Genomic DNA, 22,877 nt, shown 5'->3' with positions numbered 1-22,877 from the left:
CAGGGCAGGAAGCCATGCAAGGCTGGGCCTTCCCTTTGTTCCTGAGGGGCCAGCCTACCCATCTGGCACAGGTCTGTCCTGCAGACACTTGACTCCATACAAACCCCTCCTGCTAGGACAACATGGCCTCTGCTGTGCCCATTGTACCAGAGGGGTCACCCACTAGCCGTGGTCAGTGCTGATATGTGAGCCGAGGGGCCGCCACTTGAGTCCCTCAGGCTGCCCGTGAACCCAGGCTCATGAAATGGTGCATGGGGAGCAGACCACCAACTGGAGGCAAGACCGCAGGGACAGCTGGCTGGGGCGTTGGTCAGAGCTCCGGCCCCTCCTCCCACTGAGTCCTCTCTGACCCATCTAGTTGACCTGCTGGTGTGGATGGAAGTGAGTGGCTTCACATGCCTGCTAGACCGGGCAGTGTTGCTGCTTGTGTGATCTCTGGCGGTGGGGACGTGGCACTCTGTGCGGCACCTTTGGTGTTCATCCTGGGCGCTGCGCCCCGAGACCGCGCTCGTGGTCCCGGGAGAGAGTGCCGCTCGTATCAGACCGGACTTTCTGCGCCGCCCAGGAGCCGAGCGAGACGGAGAGCCGTCGGCCACAGGGCTCATGCCAGTGTGGCGGAAACCGTAGTATTTCAGACCGTGTTGCCAGAAATAGTACACACAAAGGCGATGTCTATTGAATTATTAAATCCGCTCAGTTGGAAAGGTCATTCTGGGCAGTCCAAAGAGTTAACACCCAGTGGTCCGGCGTGAGGTGCGGAAGAGTCCAGCGGGCGGGCGGGCGGGGCGGCCATTGTCTAGTGCCGTATTGTGTGCTGTGTGCATGGACATTTCCGCAGTTAGTCAGGCCCGGTGGAATGCACGGGCGGCTTTCACGAGTTTATCTCTGCGGATCTCTATTCATTTCTGGAATGTCAAACAACATCTGCATTTCCTGCTGCTGCAGACGTGATTGGCAGCCGGTCCCAGGCCGACGCGTGTAGGAACACTGGGAGCTGTGCCACCCCCCGCTCCCGGAGCGGGACACACCCTGGGACCGAGGGGCCTCCAGCAGCACGGCATTCGGAGTGCGATTTGTAATGGACTGTGACGTGCAAGCCAAGCTGCGTGTCAGGAGCACATGAAATGCTTCCAGGGTCCACTTTAGCCTGCATCCTGGTTAATGCGGACGATTGAATAGGAGCGGGATCTCCTTGGAGCTCTGTCATGAGGGCAGCTCTCCAAGGTCACCAGCATGAGGAAGGGGTTCAGAGGGAAGCCACAAGCGAGGGTGGGTGGCGTGGCTGGGCTCACTGGCAGCTCACTTGCTCTTCCAGGGAAGGGGGCCGTAACCGCAACTGTCTCCCCTGAGCAGGGCAGGGGGAAGAAGTAGAACAAGTAAACCTGCCCAGGGCCCTGGCGCCCAGAGACAGATAGCCTTTGGGGGTTTCGGAAAGGGAGAAGCCTCGCTGGGAAGGCATGGGTGGTGGCAGGGGTCCTGCACAGACTCCCCCAGATGTGCCGAAGTAAGCCTGGGCTCCTTCCGTGCATCAGGGGCGGCCCGAGCTGACACCCACGGCTGTAATGGCAGGAAAGCTCCTGGCCCGGCGGCTGTGCGGTCAGTCCTCAGACGTGATGGACTACGACAACGTGAGTATCCTCTGCCCTCCAGCACGCTGCGTCCAGCCTGGAGACAGCTGCGGCGGCGGGGAGGGTGGGGGGCCCGGGGGTGTGCATGCACATGCCCCCGTGTGGGAGGGTTAGCTTTGTGGGTGTGGCCCTGGAGCAAGTGAGGGCACGCCCACCCCCTCTCGCAGGCTGCCAGCCAGCACGTCCGGGGACCTGGCCTGAGCTTGTTGCTCTCTGGGCCCCAGAGTGGGGATCTTCAGCTGTGGGTCCCCAGGGGGGTACCTCACCTGGGACCTGCTTTCCAGGTCCCCACCACAGTCTTCACCCCGCTGGAGTATGGCTGTGTGGGGCTGTCGGAGGAGGAGGCCGTGGCTCGCCACGGAGAAGAGCATGTGGAGGTACGTCAGGGCCCCGAGGACAGAGGGGTGCCAGGACGGGATGCCTGTGTGGCGCTCACGCCCTGACGACAGCCCCTCCCCGACAGAGGCCTGGCGGGCGAGTGGGAGTGTTGGCGTTTCTGCTTCCCAGGGCCTGCAGTTTGGCAGGGTGGGGCAGGGGGCCCAGAGGGATGGCTGAGATATGGCATGAAGGGACACGTGGGACGGGAGTGCTGGAGGACAGCCCCGGAAACCAGGGCCCACCTTTGTGGTGTGGCCCCTTACAGGGCCACGCATCTCCCTCCACCTGGAAAGGCTTCTCCTGCCCTCCAACCTTCTCCTGCCATCAGCTTCCGCTCCCCGCACCCCACCCCCAGCCCTGCCACAGCCCAGCCCTGCCCTCAGGTACCCCCACCTCCCTGCCACCCCTGCCTCTGTTCCCAATCCGTGAGTCGTCCGGCTCTCACGGGCCCCCAACAACCCAGACTTAGGTACTCACCCCAGAGGAAGCCTGCTTCTTGAGTCTGCTCAGCCGGCCTGCCGTGGCCCTGGGGTGGCCCCCGAGGGTACCCCTGGTGGCCCGGCAGGATGGGGGAGCTGGAAGCCTCCAGCATGGCTTCATCTTGCTACTGCAGCAGCTTGCACACGGACCGGGAGAAACCAGACCCCATGTGGCCACCACCGCGGGCCTCGTGCCCTTTGAGAATGAGTCACTGGGCTCCAGGGCCTGCCCCTTGCCCCAATGCCCCGGTCCCCTCCATCAACGGACCAGGCCTGACAGGCCAGCCTTCCCCCCAGCACTTTATTTGCTATTTTTGTTTGATTCATCACAAGTACGTGGGGACATATGTTCATGGCATTCTATAATGTTGTTTTATGTTTCACGATGTTGAATGGCCACATACCCTTTGTTTGTTTTCTTTTCAATTCTGTCTTAGTTAGAACAATATTCGCTGAAGTTCCATTAATTAATAATGGCTGTGCAGCACATGTGAGGGCCCCGCTCATTTTTTACTCGGCCACAGCCCCGAACACGCTGTCGAGCCCTTCTCGGGTGCTGAAAGCCTTTGGCCGACAGCTCCGGTGTGGGCTGGGGGCCTCCCCATGCCTGCCTCCCCCTCCTTGCTCAAATGAGGGCCCAGCCAGCCCCAGGGTACCCTGGGGAGGCCAGATAGCCACTGGGTGGGCCGGGCGCCCCCTTCCGCTGCCCGCAGTCACCCCGTCCACCCCCCAGCGTCCACCTGGTGTGGACTCCTGGGGGCTGAGCCTCGGGCTCCGTGACAAGACCTACGTCTGGCTGCGCTTAGCCAATCTGGTGCCCACTCTGTTGCTGTGGTCCATCGGGGCCCTGGGGGGGGGGGGGCGGTTCTGTCCTGCAGACGGTGTGGCTCCAGCCCCAGGCTGGCTTTGTGTGGGAGGGAGAGTTCAGCCATGTCCTTACCGCAGACCACAACCTGTAGGCCACGTGGGCAGCTCTGGGTCCCCGCCCCATCCATGCAGCCCATGAGGCTACTGACTGCGGGAATTGGTATCTTGTCACTTAGGTTTATCATGCGTATTATAAACCACTGGAGTTCACAGTGGCTCAACGGGATGCATCCCAGTGTTACATAAAGGTAAGTGTCCTCGAGGGCCCAGGGCCGGGCCATGCCGGGAGGTGAGAGGCAGGGAGTGAGCTGGCGCCCAGGGGTGGGGAAGCTCCCTGCAACCATGCAGGCCCCCTGGGGCAGGGCCGCCCGTGCAGCCCCGGGGCCCCGTCTCCAGCCAGGCTGGCCGTTGACGATGTGGCTTTCAGATGGTGTGCCTGCGGAAGCCCCCACAGCTGGTACTGGGCCTGCACTTCCTCGGCCCCAACGCAGGCGAAGTGACTCAAGGATTTGCTCTGGGGATCAAGTAAGTGCGGAGGAATGTCGGTGTGCGCGCTGCTCGGGCTCGGGTGGCTCTGACAGTTGGTGGCCCTGCGCTGGGGGGTCTGCTGCTGTGCTGCGGTTCTTACGGAGCGTTCTCCGTGTGCTCAGCAGAGCACCTCCTCAGACCCGGCAGCTCCGTCACGTGAGAGGCAACTTTCTTCTCCAGCCGAATGCTCTTAGGCCGGTCATACCGTGTCGGCTGTGGCCGGGCCACCTGGGGAGCAAGGGGAGAGGCCCATGTCCCTGGCCGCCGGGGGTGGGTCACAGTTTGGGTCTTCTCTTCTTAGAATGAGCAGGGCTGGGGCCCTCCTTCACATGGCCCAGCGCCCAGGCAGTCACGAGCAGGGTCTGCGAGAGCTGCCCCAGGACCGGCGTGTGCTTTCCAGAGCTGGGTCTTGGGCATAGGCAGTGCTTTGGGGGATCCCAGGTCCCCAGGCTTGCCTGGAGCCTTTGTGGATGGAGGCTCTGGGTGGGGGTGGGTTGTCTGGGGCAGTGGGGTGTGGGGCCGTCAGAGGCAGGAGGGTGGAAGGTGAAGTGGGGCCGAGGGAGCAGAGAAGGGCTGCACGGGCCACCCCACCATGTACTTGGGGCTTGGGGCCGAGGCCAAGATCCAGCCGCAGAGGTTGGTAGAGGTAGGAAGTCAGAGGACAGGGCGGGAGCCCGAGGCGCAGGGCCCATACCGGGAAGACTGACGTGGGCTCTGGCACCCTAGGCTTCCTGGCGGGTAATGATAATAAAGATAGGACAGAGCCAAGAGAGACTTAGAGAACACGAATGGGCAATTCACAGGCAAAGAAAATTTAAATAAATAGTAGAAAGATGCTGTGCTTCATTTGGAATTTTTCATGTAATTAAAACACCAAGAAACCATCTTGGTCAGTGAGGGTTAAAAGCTTTGCTACTGGCCAGTCTGGTGGTGATCGTTTCCAGCATCTGCGTAGTGGAGACACTGAAGGTTTGAGCAAATCAGTGGAGTGAGGAGACCCATGTTCCGACACAGTCAGGAGGGGGGTGTGAACTGGACCCTCCCTCTGGGGGCCTTCTGCCCACAGTGTGAAACACACACACTTGTTCGTGTCGGGAACTCACGCACCAGATACTCTAACGTGTGTGCGTAGACGGAAGAAGGGCTGTTTGTTGCAGCCTTGTCTGCGGACGGTGGCAGCGCCCTGTGGGGAGTCCTCACTCACTGTGCCTCCGAGGAGGTGACCGGTGCCCCGCGGGTGGTCGCTGCCGCAGGGGCAGGAGGCGTGTGTGTGGGAAGTGCTGGGTGCTGAGCAGAAGAGCCTGGTGAGCAGGACCAGGCAGGGGGCTGCGCAGGGGCAGGCTGCAGTAATCGAAGTGGGCTCTGTCTCACTGGGGCAGGTGGGGAGAGGGAGCAGACGCACAGAAGGAACAGCTGGAGCCGTGGGCCAAGGTGGGTCTGCGCCTGGTGGTCTGGGAGCAGCAGGAAGCCAAGATGGAGCAGATGAGGGGTCGGGGGTGGGTAGGAGGTGGGCCTGAGGGGGCGCTGCTTGGCATTTGCTGGGAGACATGTGGGACAGGTCCAGCAGAGGTGTTGGCGGTGTTCCTGGCTGCTGGCTGGAGAAGAGAGGGTAGGGCCCAGGGCTGGGGAGCAGGGAGGAGACTGTGACTTCCAAGGCCGTCCCGCGTGCCATCTTCCAGGGGATGGGATGATGTGGACATGCCACCCTGTGCTGACTCATCGCCTGAACCCCCCTCTCCCCCTGTGTGCAGGTGTGGGGCCTCCTACGTGCAGCTGATGCAGACAGTGGGCATCCACCCCACCTGCGCCGAGGAGGTGGCCAAGCTGCGTATCTCCAAGCGCTCGGGCCTAGACCCCACTGTGACGGGCTGCTGAGGCTAAGCATCCATCCCTGCCAGACCAAGGGCACGCGGCTCACCTGCAGCCCCCCACAGCCAGGTTCTTCGGAGGCTCAGAGCCAGGTACACAGCTGGGGTAGGCTCTGTGTTTAAGGATGGAACCGTGGGGGGGTGATAGGGTGCCACTGTGAACAACTCTCTCCAGGTATGTGGGAGAGCACACCTGCTGTGCCACCTCATGGGAGCCCTGTGCCCAGGCTGCAGGGGCTGAAGAAACGGGGCTGGGAAGGAGGCCATGTGAGGGCCCCCCTCCACAGGGCACCCCCAGCCGCTGGCCTGGCTGCCGGTGCTCCCCGGATGCAGGAAATGTCTTGAGGCTGGGCTCACACCACAGTGGCCTGTCCTGGGGGTGGAGGGAGGACACTGGGTGTGGAAACCATCCCCTGGCTGAGCTCAGTGGGCTGCTGGGTGGGAGGAGCGGGCCTCCCTCTCCAGCTTAGCCCCGTGCAGAGCAGCGCCGGCTCATTTCTCTGTCGCCCAGAAGGTGGACACGCTGCCTTGTGCGTGGCGGCTGCCCACACGTCTGGTTCTGTTAGAGCTTTGCAGAGTCAGGCTGGGCAGGCGGCCGGCGGAGACCTCAGGTCTGTTCATCCCAACCCTCTTCTGAGGAGGAAGAAGTTAGTGAGTCCCTCCTTGACCGCTGCCCAAAGGTTGCATGTCGTCAGGGCCTATTCAGCTGGCCCTGTGAGAGCATTCTCCAGGCTTCAGCAGCCCAGCCCGGGGGGTCCCCTGTGGCTGTCAGCCCCTGCTGGGGTTGGGGTCCTGAGGGCTGAAGTAGACTATAGACAGAGCAGTGAGCACCCCACAAGATGCCCTCAGGCAGGCCCGAGGGGCTGAATGGCAGGTGAGGGTCCCCTGGATTTGGGCACAGGCCTGGGGCTTCTCCTGGGGGCACCCTGGGCACCTGCTCTACTGTGTCCCCCGAGCCAGGGCCGCCCTTGATATGGACAAACTGAGGGCATCCTGAGGAAACTCTTATCAGAATATCACACCTAACAGCTGTTTTGTCAAGAGCCTGCTGTAAATTTTCATCCTTTCAAAATATTTGTTAATAGTGCAGCATGCGTCCCCTGAGACGCATCTATCTGGTGAGGGCGGGGCTCTCTCTGGGGCCCGTTTCTCATCTGTCCCTAGAGAATCCTTGTGTGAGAGCACGGGGGACATGGCCAGGCCAATGCAGGGATGGCGGGACTACCCCATGCTGACCGTCCCCCATTCTTGTAGGACGCCGGAGCCTGAGCCCAGGCAAGCCTCACCCCCGTCTGGAGAGCCCCTGAGGTAGTCGGCGTGGGTGGCCTCTGGATGGACTGGTCGCGTGCCCCTGCAGGGATGGCTCCAGGGGTCGTCAGCCCCTGCCCCTCGCACACCCTCCAGCCTGGGCCAGCCCCACCAGGCCCCTGAGGCCAGAAGATGACGGTGTGCGCAGAAACCCACCCTGTGGGCTGCCCACATCCGAACCCCCCTGGCATTTCTGGAGCGTAAATAAAGAGGGTGTTTTCCTGATGTGTGCCCCCGCCTGTGCTGTCCCCAGCGTGCCCCCCAGGATGGCCCACGTCGGGGTGGGGCCTGGCCTGTCGCATACCCTCCATTCCGCCTCCCCTCACAGCAGAGCCACCCCTCCCAGGACCCTCTGCCGGGTCTGTCTGCGCCTCACGGCAAGGCAGGCGCTCAGGAGGGGTGGGAAGCCACTGGCTTTGTTCCAGAGCAACCTGCCAGTGGGGTGGCCCAGTGACGGGAGCTGGCAGGGGTGTTGGAGGCTTTCCGTCCCCTGAGCGTCAGGCACCTCATTACGTTTCCATTGCGGCCCTCGCAGCCGGCGTGTCTGCTGTGCTCAGGCTAATCCTGCACATTGAGGCTTGACGGGCTGAGGGAGCGCCCCTGCCAGTCATTGCCGCGGCCGGCGCTGACGGTGACGGTGACAGGCAGGGCCCCGCATTGTGCTGGAGCTTTAGCGGTGGTTAATCTCGTGTCTTCCTTAAGAAAACATCACTTAGTCTGCCCGCCCGGGAGCCCTGGATGGGACCCTGCTTGTCAGCCAACAAAGGAATGTCTTTGCACCTAATGGGCCTGCGGGAGCCTCAGACACTCGCTTGCCCGGTGCGAAGCGTGTGCAGGAGCTCTGGGCCGCCCAGTTAAGACGCCGGGTGCAGGGCCGGGCCAGCGCCCTCTTGACAAGCGCAGCGTGACATCAGCCGTGTCCCATTTAACGCACGGTTGGCGGTGCGCCCCTGCCTTGGGAGGTGCAGGCAGGGCTCCCCTCTGTGCTGGGGGTGAGGTGTTTCCTTGCCTTGCAGGCAGAGGGCGAGGTCTGCAGAGGTCAGCTAACACAGCCGAGCCGCCGGGGGTGCCCGGAGGGGCCCCTGGAGCTGGCCTGGGCCCCTGCCATGGGGCAAACAAGGAACTTGAAGTGGTTCTGTTGCTTGTTGTGACGGTAGAAACGCTGCAGCCTGCGTGGGAGCTCTCAGCACACATCAGGCAGTGTTTGGGGCGAGGACTTTCCACCTCCCTGCCCACCCCACCGGACAGCCGGAGTGCCAGCCCCATGTCCATGACCCCACAACCGCCCCAATGGTTTTCTCCGTGCACCATTTCCCTCGGGGCGGCCCGTGCTCCAGCACGCCTGCTGAGTCCGTGAGCACTCCCGCATGGGGCTGCACAGACAGCGGGCGTTCCCAGCGGAGGCCTGCCACAGAAGGCCCAGCGCTGGCGACGGCCATCACCCGGGCCACCTCCGGGGCCACACGCTGCGTCAGCCTCTGCCTGCCTGGCCATGTGGTTCGGCACCCAGGATGTCCCACATGCCCCCACTGCTCTAGGTGGGGCCCCGGGGTGACAGCCCAGGGTCCCCTGCCCAGCACTCAGGCACGTCACGCACTGGGGTCTCAAGTCTGAGTAAGAGCATGGGGAGCGGGGCGGATGTGTTGGGCCACAGTGGTTTCTGTTCTGCGTGTCCCAGGGACCGCCCAGGTCCAGACTCACTGTGTGGCCTAAGGCCCCCTCCCCGGACCCTGCCCTGCCCTGTCTCCCTCCTCCCAAGGAGCTCAGGGAGGGGCCAGAGCAGCACCAGCCAGGTGCTCTCCACCTGGCTCCAGGGCTACCTTCCCGCCACCTTTGCATGTTTTTATGGTACATGAAAATATGATTTTAGGGTGCCTGGGGGGCTCAGTCATTAAGCGTCTGCCTTCGGCTCAGGTCATGATCTCAGGGTCCTGGGATCGATCCCCGCATCGGGCTCCTTGCTTGGTTGGGGTGTCTGCTTCTCCCTCTCTCTCTACCTCTCCCCCTGCTCATGCTCTCTCTCTCTCTCTCTCTCTGTCTCAAATGAATAAGTAAAATCTTTAAAAAAAAAAAAAGAAAATACGATTGTAATTCCTCAGATTGTTCCATGTAACCTGTAATTACCCCGGCAATGTCCTGCACGCTTCTGCTTATGACTCCAGATTTCACAGTGACGTTGGTTGAGGGGCGGGAGTGGTGCTGCTCAGGGGCCATGCTATCCCATCCCTTGCCTCCCCCTCTGACCACCCACCACCCCTCTCCTTCTCCTAGCCCCGTGAGGCACTGTCTCTAAAGGTCCTGAGGCCCCAAGGAAGGTGGGTATACAGAGAAGGGTTGAGAAGTTACTATGGAGGGCTGGACCCGGACCAGCAGGGCTCAGCAAGCGAGGAGCAGGCTGGGCCCGAGGAGGAAATCTGGGACTGATGGTGGGGCTGCAAGAGGGGGCATCAGCCCACAGGGGGCGGCCCAGATGCTCAGCCAGCAGGCCTCCAAACCCTCCACAGGTCGCTGGTGCCTGCCCTGCCCCCATGTCCCACAGCCCTGCTGGGACCACTAGCTTTGCTGGGTAGCTAGTGGGGAAGTGACCACTGTGCCCAGCCAGGGGCCCTCACAGGGGGAGTTGCCCCATGAAAAACAGCTTGGCGTCAGGTGGCGCCTGCAGTTCAGGGTGTCAGTGCCTGTGGCCTCAGGTCTGGGCCTGGACCAGTCCCCAGCCTGAAGCAGGCCCCAGGGGCAGGACTGAGACCCTCACCCCCGGCTCCCTGCTGCATACAGAGCTGTCAGGAGCTGCCACAGAGCAGGCGGTCCAGGACCCTGTAAAACAGGACGCCCGAGTCAACCAGACAGTGTGCTCATCGGGAGCTGTGCCATCTCCAGAGACTTAGGGGCCACCAGGCCATGTCACTGAGCCCTCCAGACCTTGTTCAGGCTCCAGGTGCCTGGCCCATTCTGGTCAGGGGGCTCCCTTGCAGCGTGGGCTCATAGAATTCACGGGAAGCGCAGATGTAGGCATCTAGCTCCTCCAAGTCCGTCACGAGAGGCTCCGCGGTGCTGGGCTGATGGTCGGGGTCCAGGCCAGGGTGGGGGCCGGGCTGCCAGGGGCCATTCCTGTCTCCCCAAGCTGGCACACTCAGATCCAGCCAAGTCTCCCGGGTCCCAGACTTTTCCCACCCATCTCTGTGTCCCTCTGGGAGCCACTCCTTCACCCCTCTCCACTCTGGGGTCCCTCAGTGCCCCTGGCCCGGGCCATGGCCTCGTCCTGCCCAGCCTGACCAAGCCACCACCCACTCACCTTCTTCCTTGTCAGTGCCCACTGCTCCCAGCCTTGGGTGCTGGTCAGGGTGTACGCAGGGGACATTGTGGGCTGGTCACTGCCAGAGACAGGTCAGGAGCACGCCCCCCACCCCCCAGATGAGCAAGCAGCAGTAGGGTGTTCTCTGTCTGAACCAGGTGAGGGTGCTTGCATGCTTGGCGATATCTGGGCCTAAGCTGGGCCTGGCTCCGGGGGGTGGGGGGCGCCCAGCCTCAGAGGAAGATGCTTGCTTCTGGCGCCAGACGCACAGGCTGTGGATCTTCGGCCTGACGTGGGGCCGTGGCTTTTCCCTCACCTCAGGCCAGGGCAGAGACAAGAACCAGGGACAGGACAGGGGATGTAGTCATCCCAGCACAGGACCAGGTGTCCCTCCAGTGGAGCCACATGCAGGCCTGAGCCCTGCCAGCCTTCCGCCTCACTAGGGACCCCACTGCCCGTCCACCCGGGGCCCTGACCCCTGTGCCTTTGCCTCCCCTTTAGCCGACAGGCCACCCAGTGTGAGAGCTGGCTGACTGGCACCAGAGGTGCCTCCCGCTCCCGCTCCAGGGTCTGCCGCCGAGCCCCAAGCCACAGCCCAAGCCCTCTTGGTGGGGTCACCAGCACAAAAGTCCTCTGAGGCCCCCGGGCTGAGAAAGAGGCCCTTGGAGCCTGTGGGCTGGCGGTCTGCTTCTGCCTCCCCGTTTCCCTTCCCCTCGGTGCCCTCCCCCTGGCCCTCCCCAGGCCCCCATCCTCATCAGGTTTCCGTTGGTGCCAGTACCAGCAGCTGCCTCGTAGAGAAAGCCCAGAGCCAGACGACGGGCCTCGCGGGGGCCCTTTATGCCCCACCCCCGTTTCTTCCTTCCTCGGCCACCATCTTAGGCCTGGGCTTCCTTGCTGGGTACTGAGTGGTCCTGGGAGCTGCCTTAGGCCTTCCTATGCCAGGCAGGGGCATCCATGAATAAACAGATACGCCCTGGATGCCTCCCTCCTGGAGCAGGGCGGGGACGGGGGTGGCACGGGACCCCGGCTCTGCCCACCTCGGGCCGCTCTGCGCACCCAGGCCTCGGGACGTGCTTGACGCTCCACATGAGTGGCTTCTCTGCTGGGCTTTTTCACAGGGGGGGTGTGTGTGTGTTGAGGGGGGTCCTTCCCCAAAGTTGTGCACACACCAGCTCCGTGCTGCTCACCGCCCAGGCCGGGCGTCCCAGCTCCAAAAGGGCTGGACCTGGGGGGAGCCATGCTGCCGGGGGCCCCCCTCAGACAAGCCGGTGAAGGAGGGAGGCGCGCAGGTGCCTTTGGGGCAGGTCCAGCCACAGGCTGTGGAGATCCCGAGGCAAGAACTGTGGCGACCGATAACTGGGAGACTAAAAGAGACGTCAGTGGGCGCCTGGGTGGCTCAGTCATTAAGCGTCTGCCTTCGGCTCAGGTCAGGATCCCAGGGTCCTGGGATCGAGCCCCATGTCAGGCTTCCTTGCTCAGCGGGGAGTCTGCTTCTCCCTCTCCCACTCCCCCTGCTTGTGTTCTCTCTCTCACTGTGTCTCTGTCAAATAAATTAAAAAAAAAAAAAATCTTTAAAAAAAAAACAACAAAAAAGAGACGTCAGTTTGCGCGTACAGGCCGGGTCACATCTGTGAGTGTGGAGGGGCCGGTGCCCGTCTCCCACCCCCCCACGCCGTGGACGGATCCCATGCCCAGCACTCCCTGGGCCTCACCTCAGCCAGCAGGGCCTGCCTCCCTGCCCCGCAGCAGAGACGGCTGTCACCACTTCCTGTTTGCAGACCCTGCGACTGGGAAAGTTCGCCAAAGGCCAAGGACGCGCAGCAGACACCCTGGGCTCCCGCCAGCCGCAGACAGCACCCGCCTCAGGCTAGCAACGCGATGTTCCGGGAACGGGAGTGACAGTAGGTGTGCCAGGGCCCGCCAGGAGGCCATACTTGCTCTGGATCTCTGGGGCGGCGCTGGGAGGGAGGAGACAGGACTTTGGGACTGTTTTGCAGATGCTGCTTCTCGCAGTCCCCTGAAGAACCCCTCTGAGCGGGACTGACCCGCCACGCTGTCTCCCCTGTCCCACTCCTCCGCCACCCGGCGGCCCTTGCTGCACAGCGCAGCCCCTCGTGGGCTCTCGGGTTACTGGTTCCGCCACCCGAGGGCTCCGGGAGCCCTGCACATCCTGGTGCCTGGCCAAGCACCTGTGCCTTCGAGGGCAGGGAAGGGGCTGTTGCATCAGCCCATGGGGCCCAGCAAAGCATCTTAGAGCTGAGCCCGCCTAATCCCAGCCCCAACGTGGTTTACAGTGCTTGGGTTTCCCTAATCCCGAAACCCAAGCCACGGTCCCAGCAGCCATCCCAGAGCCATCTGAGCGGGCAGCAAGAGTGGGCACCCCCTCCCACGTGCCTGCTGTGTTTGGAGCTGACCCCCTCGGACAGGGCAGAGAGCTGGGCACCGATGAGTGAAAATCCGACCCTGATGAACCCCGGGGGAGCTCAGGAGACAGCCGAGCCCTCTGCTGCCTGGCTGGTCGTGCCCCGGCCTCTTCCCAGGCGGGAAATCCAAAGGCAGCGGCAACAACAGGAGGGACCGGCAAGGCAGGCCCAGCACAAGGCCTCTGAGCTTCTGGCCTCTAGAGTTTCACAGGACAGTGATCCGGCCTTGTGGTTCCACAAAATTACACGGGTTTTTTTTTCCTAATAAAATCGGTATATTTGGCTTATAACTGGTGATCAAGTAACACCAAATGCTTGGGAATGAAGTGGGACCATAAACAAGAGACGGTGTGACCTTGTTACACAACAGCAGGGGGTCAAGAGCCAGCTGGACCCAGCTCCCTGCTTTCGCCACTGGCCACTAACCCAGCCAGGGCTCCCAGGCACTGGACACCAGGCATATGGGAGTGAGCACCCCAGCAGAGGGCACCCCACAGTCTCTCTTTTTATAGCTTTATTAGTGAGGCACACAAGCCATGTGTGGTGAGAACAGCTAATGGTGCCTCGTGGTCTTTAGCATCTCTGAAGAATTTTCATACCCATAAATTTCCCAAAGCAGATGTAATTAGCTCCTCAGCTACCGGGGTCAAGATATGGGACAGAATGTGAGGAGATCAAAGCAACGTCCAGATGTGCTTTGTTGGGGCCTCCCACTTGATGAGTGAGACCGATGCCTAGACCCCCCAGAAGTCCCCTTGGGGCACAATGGTGCAGCCAGGGCACAGGCATGCCGCCGTCCTCCCCGCCGAGGCCTCAGCGCCAGGTCCCTGCCGTGGGAGAGGGTGGATAGGAGGCGAGACCTCCACGCGGCTTCAATGGCTCATTGTTCTGCCCTCAGTGGCTGGAATTGGGCCGGGTGATTATAATAATAAAGTCCTACCGATCAGCCAGTGGTTGGGTTTCCATAGCTTGGGGAGTATTTGATTTTCAAAGTCTTCGGCAGGGGAGATGGTGTATAAATGGAGTGTGTTGTTCACCTCAGCCTGTTCTTTGGAAGTCCGGTCCCATCCAGCACCTTACTTCCTTCAAAAGATGCCTGTCAGCTCCTCAGTGCCCAGGCACGTCAGGGCGGGAAGCTGCACCAGGAGGCCCAAGCACCGCGTGAGTCCTGCCTTCACCGGCTCAGACAAGCCCTGACCCCCAGCCCAGCCTCCGAGGGCTGCCGTGAAGACCAGACACCTGCTGCAGTGGAGGGGGCTCAGTGAGTTGGGGGGCTCATCTTACTCCTGCCTCGTACCCTCTCGCACAACACACTTTAAGCCTTTGCCCATGCTGTCCCCTTAGCTCAAAACTGGGCCTCCACCCTTCTGTCCTGGCTGACTGCCCCCTCCTTGGTTAAGATTCAGTGCCCGGATCCCCCTCCAGGAAGCCTTCCCTGACACCTGGCAAGAGGCCTGCTTAGGGCTCCCACAGAACGGTGTTTCTCTCTCACCCCAAAGGAGCCTCCCTTATTCACGTCTTTGTCCCCAGCACAATGCCTTGCCCATAATAGGTGCGCAAAACATGGCTGCCAAATGAACACTGGCATGAAATCTTTGTGTTTTCAGTACCAAAATTTCCATGATGCCCTGCTCTGCAAGATCTGAGGACGTGCGCTCCACACACACTATGCATCCTTGGAAAAGGGGTTATGGCTTAGAACCTGACCCAACTTCCTTCGGCTTACCTCCTCCTGGTTCTGACATGCCGGGGCTGCATGAGACAAGCAGAACACCAGATTTGCTCCAAGAATTTCATCAGGCACCACGTGTCCTAACCACAAAGGCAGGCACAGCAAGATTGGTGCCTATAAAATAAGTGTAAGGAGGGGCTGGTCTGAGTAATGCCTGAGCAGCTTATACAGGGCTAACTTCCCTGAGTTAGTAATGGCCAACTCTAGACAAAGTAGAAAAGAGAACTATTCGAAGGCACTAAAGAACAAATAAATAAAAGTGGTGGAAACTAGAGGGAATCTGACCTTTGAAAGGAGAGAAATGCACTGGGTGAGATCCGTGTTTGTACTGCTTTTCCCCTAAGGGCCCTCTCCACGGCATGGCATGGGTGACTGAAATGTGGCTTGATGTTCCAGAGAACAGAGTTTGGGTCAGTCAGAGCATCTGGAAATGAGGAAGAAAATCCCTGAAAATGTGCATTTAAACTCCCCTCAAATCCTTGGTTGACTCCTGGACTGCTTATGTATGAATGAGACTCAAGGGGTCCAGTAGGAAGATAACAGCTGAGCAGAGGTTTCAGCTATTGCCTACCACAAAAGAGAGAGAGTGTGGCTCTCAAGACCTGCCAAGTTATGGGGACTGTGCAAACACCACGGGCTCTCCATTGAAACCACAGAGAGTCCATGCCTTAGGAGAAAAAAAAACAAATTATGTTCCAGGATGAAAGGGTTTGTGAAATTAGGACTAAGGGCAGAACTGCAACAGATATACCCTCACAAATATAAAACTAAGCTTCCAAAAGTTCAAAATGAAACAAAAACAAAAGTCAACACGCTTCAGAAGAAAACGATCCAAAGCCTCTACCAAGTGCCATTTGTAACATCCAGAATGCAATAAAAAATTACTAGATGGGCAAGAGACATGAAAATGTGATTCCTAGCCAGAAAAAAAGAAAGAGAAAGCATCCCTAAGACGATTCAATTAAATTTTAAAACAGCTATTGTAAATATGTTTAAGTACTCCAAGGGGGAAAAAAAAAGGTCACAATGAATGAACAGAAGGAATTTTGGCAGAGAAATGATAACTGTAAAAGAGAACCAAATGGAAATTCTGAGCTGAGTAGTACAACAAATGAAATGTAATTGGATGGACTTTAAGTGATCTTAGGAACAGATTGGAGATGACAGAAGAAAGGGTCAATGAACCTGAAGACAGATAAAGAATTCTGTCTCTGTCTCTGTTCTGATCAAAAGAACAGAGAGTGACATGGGATGCCTGGGTGGTTCAGTTGGTTGAGCATCTGCCTTTGGCTCAGGTCATGATCCTGGGATCCTGGGGTCCTGGGATCCAGTCCCGTATTGGGCTCCTTGCTCAGTGGGGGGAGCCTGCTTCTCCCTCTGCCTGCTGCTCCCCCTGCTTGTGCTCTCTCTTTCTCTCTCCCTCCGACAAATAAATAAAATCTTAAAAAAAAAAAAATAAAGAACAGAGAACGACAATATAAGAAATATAGACCAGAGAGAGCACACTAGAAAGTCTAATATAATCGTGGCTCAGAAGGAGAAAAAGAGAGAGAATGGGGCAGAAAAAAAAAATCTGAAGAAGCAATAACCAAAAATTTAATGAATTTTGGATCAACTTACAGATGCAAGAGTATCAGCAAATCCCAAGCAGTATAAACATGAAGAAAACACACCGAGGCATATCATGGTCAAACTCTTGAAAAGACCAATGATAAAGAGAAAATCCTGAAAGATGCCAGAGGAATAAGGACACATCACATTTCTGACTTTACATTAGAAAAAATGTAGTTCAGAAGCAATGGAACAAAATTTATGTGAGGAAAAAAAATTAAGCCAATCTAGAAAATCTATGTGCAGTAAAAATATTCAAAAATGAGGGAGAATTGAAGATATTTAAATGGTAGCTGAAATAATTCCTCAGCTGACTCACACTGCAAGAAATGCAATAGGAGGTTCTTCAGGCTGAAGGGAAATTGCACCTATTGGTGGACATTTGGGTCATTTTTGGCTGTTTTTAGTGAAGCTGCAATGAATGTTAATGAACAATTGTTTGTGTGGATATATGTTTTCATTTCTCTTGGATATGCATCTAGGAGTGAAATGGCTAGGACATATGGTAGGTATATGTTTAACATTATAAGAATGCCAGAGTTTTTCTGAAGTGATTGTACTACATTCCCACCATCACTCTTCACATTTATTTTATTCTTCACATTCTTTGCAAGTACACATGGAACTTTCACCAAGGAGACTAGACACTGAGACATAATCCCACAAAAAAAAATCACAAAAAGATATCTTGAAAATCCCTCAAATATTTAGAAATTAGACAACATACTTCTAAATAACCCAGGGATAAAAGGACTCAAAAGAGAAATTGGAAAATATTTTGAGCTGACAATAATAAAAACATTAACACTTCATTGTTCTTGGGATGCAGCCAATGAAGTGATTAGAGGCAAATGTATAGCTGTAAAACATTTGTGTCAAAAAGAAAACTACTTGTATTTAAAAAAATACTTGTGTTTATGATCTCTGACCCACACAACCTCCTGAAGAAAACAGCAGAAGAAGAGCAAATTCAGATCACAGGAAAGAGGATGGAAATAATAAATATAAAAGTGGAAATCAAAAACATAAAAAACAAGTGATAATCAATACAATAAAATATTGGTTATTAACAAAATTATCAATATCAGGGGTGGAAGAAAAGAAGAAACATTGTTACAGAGTCTACAGGCATTAAAAAGATAATAAGGCAATGGAGCCCCTGGGTGGCTCAGTCGATTAAGCATCTGACTTCAGGGGCGCCTGGGTGGCTCAGTAGTTAAGCGTCTGCCTTCGGCTCAGGTCATGATCCCAGGGTCATGGGATCGAGCCCCGCATCGGGCTCCCTGCTCAGCGGGAGGCCTGCTTCTCTCTCTCCCACTCCTCCTGCTTGTGTTTCCTCTCTCACTGTCTCTCTATCTGTCAGATAAATAAATAAAATCTTTAAAAAAAAAAAAAAAAGCATCTGACTTCAGCTTAGGTCCTGATCTCAGGGTCCTGGGATCTAGCCCTGCGTCAGGCTCCCTGCTCAGTAGGGAGTCTGCTTTTCCCTCCTGCTCTCCCTCTACCCCTCCCCACCACTCATGCTCTGTCTCTCTCTTAAATAAAATCTTTTTTTAAAAAATAAAGATTTTATTTACTAGAGAGAGAGAGCACAAGTGGATGGGGCAGAGGGAGAAGGAGGAACAGACTCCCAGCTGAGCAGGGAGCCTGACGCGGGGCTGGATCCCAGGACACTGGGATCATGACCTGAGCTGAAAGCAGATGCTTAACTGACTGAGCCACCCGGGCACCCCAATAAATAAAATCTTCTTTAAAAAAAGATAATAAGGCAATATTATGAACAAAGTTAATTCAATAAATTTGACAATTTAGAAAGGGACAGATTCCTTAACTTACACAGGAAGAAGTAGAAAATATGAAAAGCTCCACATCTATCAAACGAATTAAATTCTTCATTAAAAACTATTCCATAAAGAAAACTCCAGGTCCAGATAGTTTCACTGATGAATTTTATCAAACATTTAAGGAAGAAATCATGTCAATATCATACCAATGATTTCAGAAAACAGAGGAGGAAGAACCTCTTCCCATCACTTTATGAGGCCAGCGTTACCCTGACAAAGACATTCTAGGAAAAAAAAGTTACAAACCATTATACCTCAAGAACATAGATGCAAAGGTCCTGCACAAAATATGAGCAAGTTGAACCTAGCAATACAAACAAAGAATTGATTATGGCCAAGTAAGATCTATCCCAGGAATCCCAGGAATTACATTGACTGCATTAAACATGCAAACAATGTAATTTACCCCATTAACAGAATGAAAAAGAAAAATATTACGATCATAGTAATAGATGGAATAAAAGCATTTAACCAAATTCAACATCCATTTATGAAAAAACAAAACTCTGAGAATTAGGACTGAAAGGAAACACCTTCAGCCTGATAAAAAAGGTGTCTATGAATAACATCTGTAGCTGACACCAGACTTCACAAAGACCAAACATTTTCCTTCTAAGATTAGGAGTAGGTCAAGGATGCCTACTCCTACCCCTTTTACTGAACTTTATTACCAAAAGTCCTGGCTGCTACAACAAAGAAAAAAATCATGTAGTTATATGTACATACATGTATGTAGGTGTACACATATTATATATAGATTTAAATATATAAATGTCATATATACATAAGAAAGAAGCACAGCTGTTTTTATTTGTAGATAACAGGGTCATGTCCATAGAAAATCCTAATGAAAGTATAAAACAATTACCAGAACTACTAAGTGAATTTAGCAAGAGCTCAACATAACATGTCAATTCTAGTTTTACATACTAGCAAAGAAAAACTGGAAACTGAAAAAATGTTAAAGTACTATTTATAATAGCATCAAAAACCATAAAATGCTTAGGGATAAATTTAACAAAATACATGCAAATCCGTGCACTAAAAACTGTAACAATTCCTGAAAGAAATTAATGAAGACCTAAATAAACAAAGAGATATAATCTGTTCGTGAACTGGAAACTTGGTATCGTTAAGAAGTGCCCTATCCCCAAATTTACTTATACAGTCAACACAATCCTAATCAAAATCTCAGTAGAAATTAACAAGCTGATTTTTCATAGAAATTGGCAAGTGGATTCTAAAACTTATATGGAAGTGTAAAAAAATCAGAGTAGCTAAAATAATTTTGAAAAGGGAACACAAAGTTGGAGGATGTAACGATCTGATTTCAAGTCTTACTCTAAAGCTACAGTAAGTAAGAGAGTATGCTTTTGCCCAAGGACAAAGATCAGTGGAACAGAGTAGAGGGTCCAGAATTAGAACCACACAAATGTGGTAACTGGATTTTAACAAAATTGCCAAGGTTAATGCAGTTGAGAAGAGGACCATTTTTATTTTAACAAGTGCTAGGAAATGGAATGTCCGTATGGGTAAAAATGCACTTCAACTCATAACTCATATCATACACAAAAATTGATTCAAAATACACCATAGGCCTGCATGTAAAAGCTAAGACAATAGAACTTCCAGAAGTACACATAGTAAAAAACTTCATGATGTTAGCGTAGCGAGCGTTTTTTTAGGGTACAAAAAGCACTAGCCACCAAGATGGGAAACTTCTACTCTTCGATATCTTTAAGAAAACGAATTGGCAAGTGACAGACTGAGAGAACATATATACGATACATATACCTGACAAACACTTTTAAATTAAGAATGCATGAAAAAACTCTTGTAAATTAATAAAAGATGACAAACAACCACAAAAAAGCACGGGCATCATTAGTTGTCAGGGAAATCGAAACCACAATGAAATACCACTCCCTTTCTGCCAGAAAGATTACAACTAAGAAGACCGACAATACCATGTGTTGGTGAGGATGTGGAGCTATTGGAATTCTCAGGCAGTGCTGGAGGAAGTGTAAAAGTTCTAGATACTTTGGAAAACTTTTGGCAGCTTCTTATAAAGTTCAATATATGCGCCTACCCCATGACCCAGCAAGTCCACTCCTAGACATTTCCCCTAAAGAAATTAAACCCTATGTCTACAAAAAGAACTTTTTCAAGAATGCTCACAGCTTTATTCTTTTTTTTTTTTTTTTAAAGATTTTATTTATTTATTTGACAGGGAGACACAGCCAGAGAGGGAACACAAGCAGGGGGAGTGGGAGAGGGAGAAGCAGGCTTCCCGTGGAGCAGGGAGCCCGATGTGGGGCTCGATCCCAGGACTCTGCGATCATGACCTGAGCTGAAGGCAGACGCTTAACGACTGAGCCACCCAGGCACCCCCTCACAGCTTTATTCTTGATAGCTCCAAACTAAAAATCACCTGAATGTCCATTCACAGGAGACTGGATGAACCAATTGTGTAGTCATATGCAATGGGTGCCACACAACAATAACAAATGAGACACTTGCAACCACAACATAGATGAATCTTACAAATACTGGGTCAAACACAGAGTCCATGCTGTAGGATTCCATGGTTAATAAGTTCCAGAACAGGCAAAATAAAGCTATGCAGTAGAAATCAGAACAAGGCCTATGAGGGATGGAAACACTTTCTGGGTAATGGAATGTTCTATAGCTTAATTGTGTGTGGTGGTGGCTTACTGCACAAAATTTATGGAACTGTGCTCTTAAGACCTATATATTTTATTGAAGTAAATCTTACCTCAATTTAAAAAGAGAAAGAAATAATGTAAAGAAACTGACAAAGACAACAATGGTTTCCAAAAGCCTGTCTTACTTCAGATTGCTGTAACAGAATACTATAGACTGGGTGATTTATAAGCAACAGAAATTTATTCCTCTCAGTTCCGGATGCTGGGAAGTCCAAGATCAAGGCACCAGCAGATATGATGTCTGGTAAGAACCTACTTTCTGGTTTACAGACAGCCAGCTTCTCCCTGGGTCCTCACGTGGCAGAAGGAATGAGGGAGCTGTGTAAGGTCTCTTTTATAAGGGCACTAATTTCATTCATGAGGGCTCTAAAAGCCATGCCTCCTAATACAATCACATTAGGAGTTAGGATTTCAACGTATGAATTTTAGGGGGATAGAAACATTCAGTCCATAACAAGGCTGAAGCACAAGGAACCCCAGAGGTACCAGGGTCATGTGCCCAGCCACCTGGCTAAATTGGAAGGGTCTCTGAGGCATCCATGCTAATCACTTAGGGCACAGCCCTACCAGAAGAAGAGGAAACAGACTCTTCCTGGAAAGTGCGACCTTTGAGAAGGCACCAAAGGATTCAGCTCTGTATTTTCAGGGAAACTTTTGGTAGAATGAGAAAGGTGTTGGCTGAACAGAGAGACCCTGGTATTCCTGGTTCTGGGCTCAGGCATCCACCAATGGGCTCTGGGGAAGGCCCCTGATGAAGGTCCAGGTGCAAGGAGCACAGATAGGCTGCAGAGGCTGACAGTCCTCAAGCAGCTGGCGTCACCTCTCTGCGTGTTCCTGCTTCCTTGTTGCCCCTTTGCTCTGGGGACACAGTGCCAACATCAACCTTGAACACTTCAGAGCTGAAGTCCTTGTTCCAATGCCCCCTGCCTGACCACTGCCTCTGGGCCTCCTAATTCAAACACTCACATCTGGAACACAACACAAGTGGGTGCATTTCCAAAGGAGGGGCTGCAAGCTGGGTTGGGACTCTCAAGTTTATCATCCCTCAGGCAAGTCTTGGCCTTTATGAAGTCTAGCTTCTCCATATGTGAAATGGGCTGACTCCTGCTTTATCATCCAATGAGAACCTTGCATTCACATTCTGGACGCTTGGTGGGCTCAGCAGAGTAAGCTGTGAAAATATACACAGAGTAACTGGGTGAAAATGTCCTTCCCTGTTAATGTATTTCAAGATCAATGTAATATACCATATCAATAGAAAGAAGGAAATAAACATGGTCACATCAATTGATATGAAAAAAGCATGACAAAATTCAATACTTTTCCATGATACAACATTCAATAAACTAAGAATAGGAGGACATTTCCTCAATATGATAAAGGCCATATGCAAAAAATCCACAGCCAACATCACACTCAATGGTGAAAAGTGAAAGCTTTGCCTCTAAGATCAGGAACAAGGCAAGGATGCCTGCTCTTGCCACTTCTATTCAACTTAGTGCTAGAAGTCCTAGCCAGAGCAATAAGACAAGAAAGAGAAATAAAGAAATTCAAATTGTAAAGGAAGAAGTAAAATTATCTCTGTTCACAGGTGACATGATCTTCTATGTAGAAAACTCTAAAGAGTCCACAAAAACCTGCTAGAGCTAATAAATACAGTCTGCAAAGTTGCGGCATATAAAACCAACACACAAAAATGGGCTGCATTTTGATACACCAACCATGAGCAATCTGAAAAGGAAATTAAGAAAACAATCCTACTTATAATAACATCAAGCAGAATAAAATATATGGGAATAAATTTAACTAAAGAAGCAAAAGACTTGCACACCAAAAACTACAAAACATCACTGAAAGAAATTATAGAATACTTAAATAAATAGAAAGACATCCCATACTCACGGACTGGAAGACTTAATATCATTGAAATATCCATACTATACCAAGTGATATACAGATTAAAGGCAATACCTATCAAAATCCCAACAGTGTTTTGTTTTGTTTTTTCAGAAATAGAGAAACCCATCCTAAAATTCATATGGAATCTCAAGGACCCCTGATAACCAAAATAATCTTGGAAAAAATGAGTGAAATTGGAGGATTCAAACTTCCTGATTTCAAAACTTATTATGAAGCTACAGTAATCAAGATTGTATGACATAGTGACAGACATAGACACCAATGGAATAAAAT

General features: G+C 53.5%; 1 protein-coding gene across 4 annotated transcripts in view; it reads left to right on the top strand.

Moving 5' to 3' along the window:
* Positions 1-7,281, top strand: part of TXNRD2 (thioredoxin reductase 2) — a 47,569-nt gene extending 40,288 nt beyond the window's left edge. For 3 of the 4 annotated variants that reach the window (XM_081801659.1, XM_081801660.1, XM_081801662.1), the window contains 6 exons: positions 1,533-1,628; positions 1,913-2,005; positions 3,529-3,600; positions 3,780-3,877; positions 5,632-5,841; positions 7,003-7,281. In XM_081801659.1, coding sequence (XP_081657785.1) covers positions 1,533-1,628; positions 1,913-2,005; positions 3,529-3,600; positions 3,780-3,877; positions 5,632-5,755 — 483 coding nt within the window. In that variant the 3' untranslated portion in view covers positions 5,756-5,841; positions 7,003-7,281. The remainder of the gene's footprint in view (positions 1-1,532; positions 1,629-1,912; positions 2,006-3,528; positions 3,601-3,779; positions 3,878-5,631; positions 5,842-7,002) is intronic. The other variant, XM_081801661.1, reaches the window with a different exon arrangement.
* The last annotated feature ends 15,596 nt before the right edge of the window (positions 7,282-22,877 follow it).

The sequence above is a fragment of the Leptonychotes weddellii genome, chromosome 13, assembly GCF_054177405.1.
Source record: "Leptonychotes weddellii isolate Sample4059 chromosome 13, ASM5417740v2, whole genome shotgun sequence".
In the NCBI taxonomy this organism is placed as follows: domain Eukaryota; kingdom Metazoa; phylum Chordata; class Mammalia; order Carnivora; family Phocidae; genus Leptonychotes; species Leptonychotes weddellii.
This window is presented reverse-complemented; position numbering and strand designations above follow the sequence as displayed.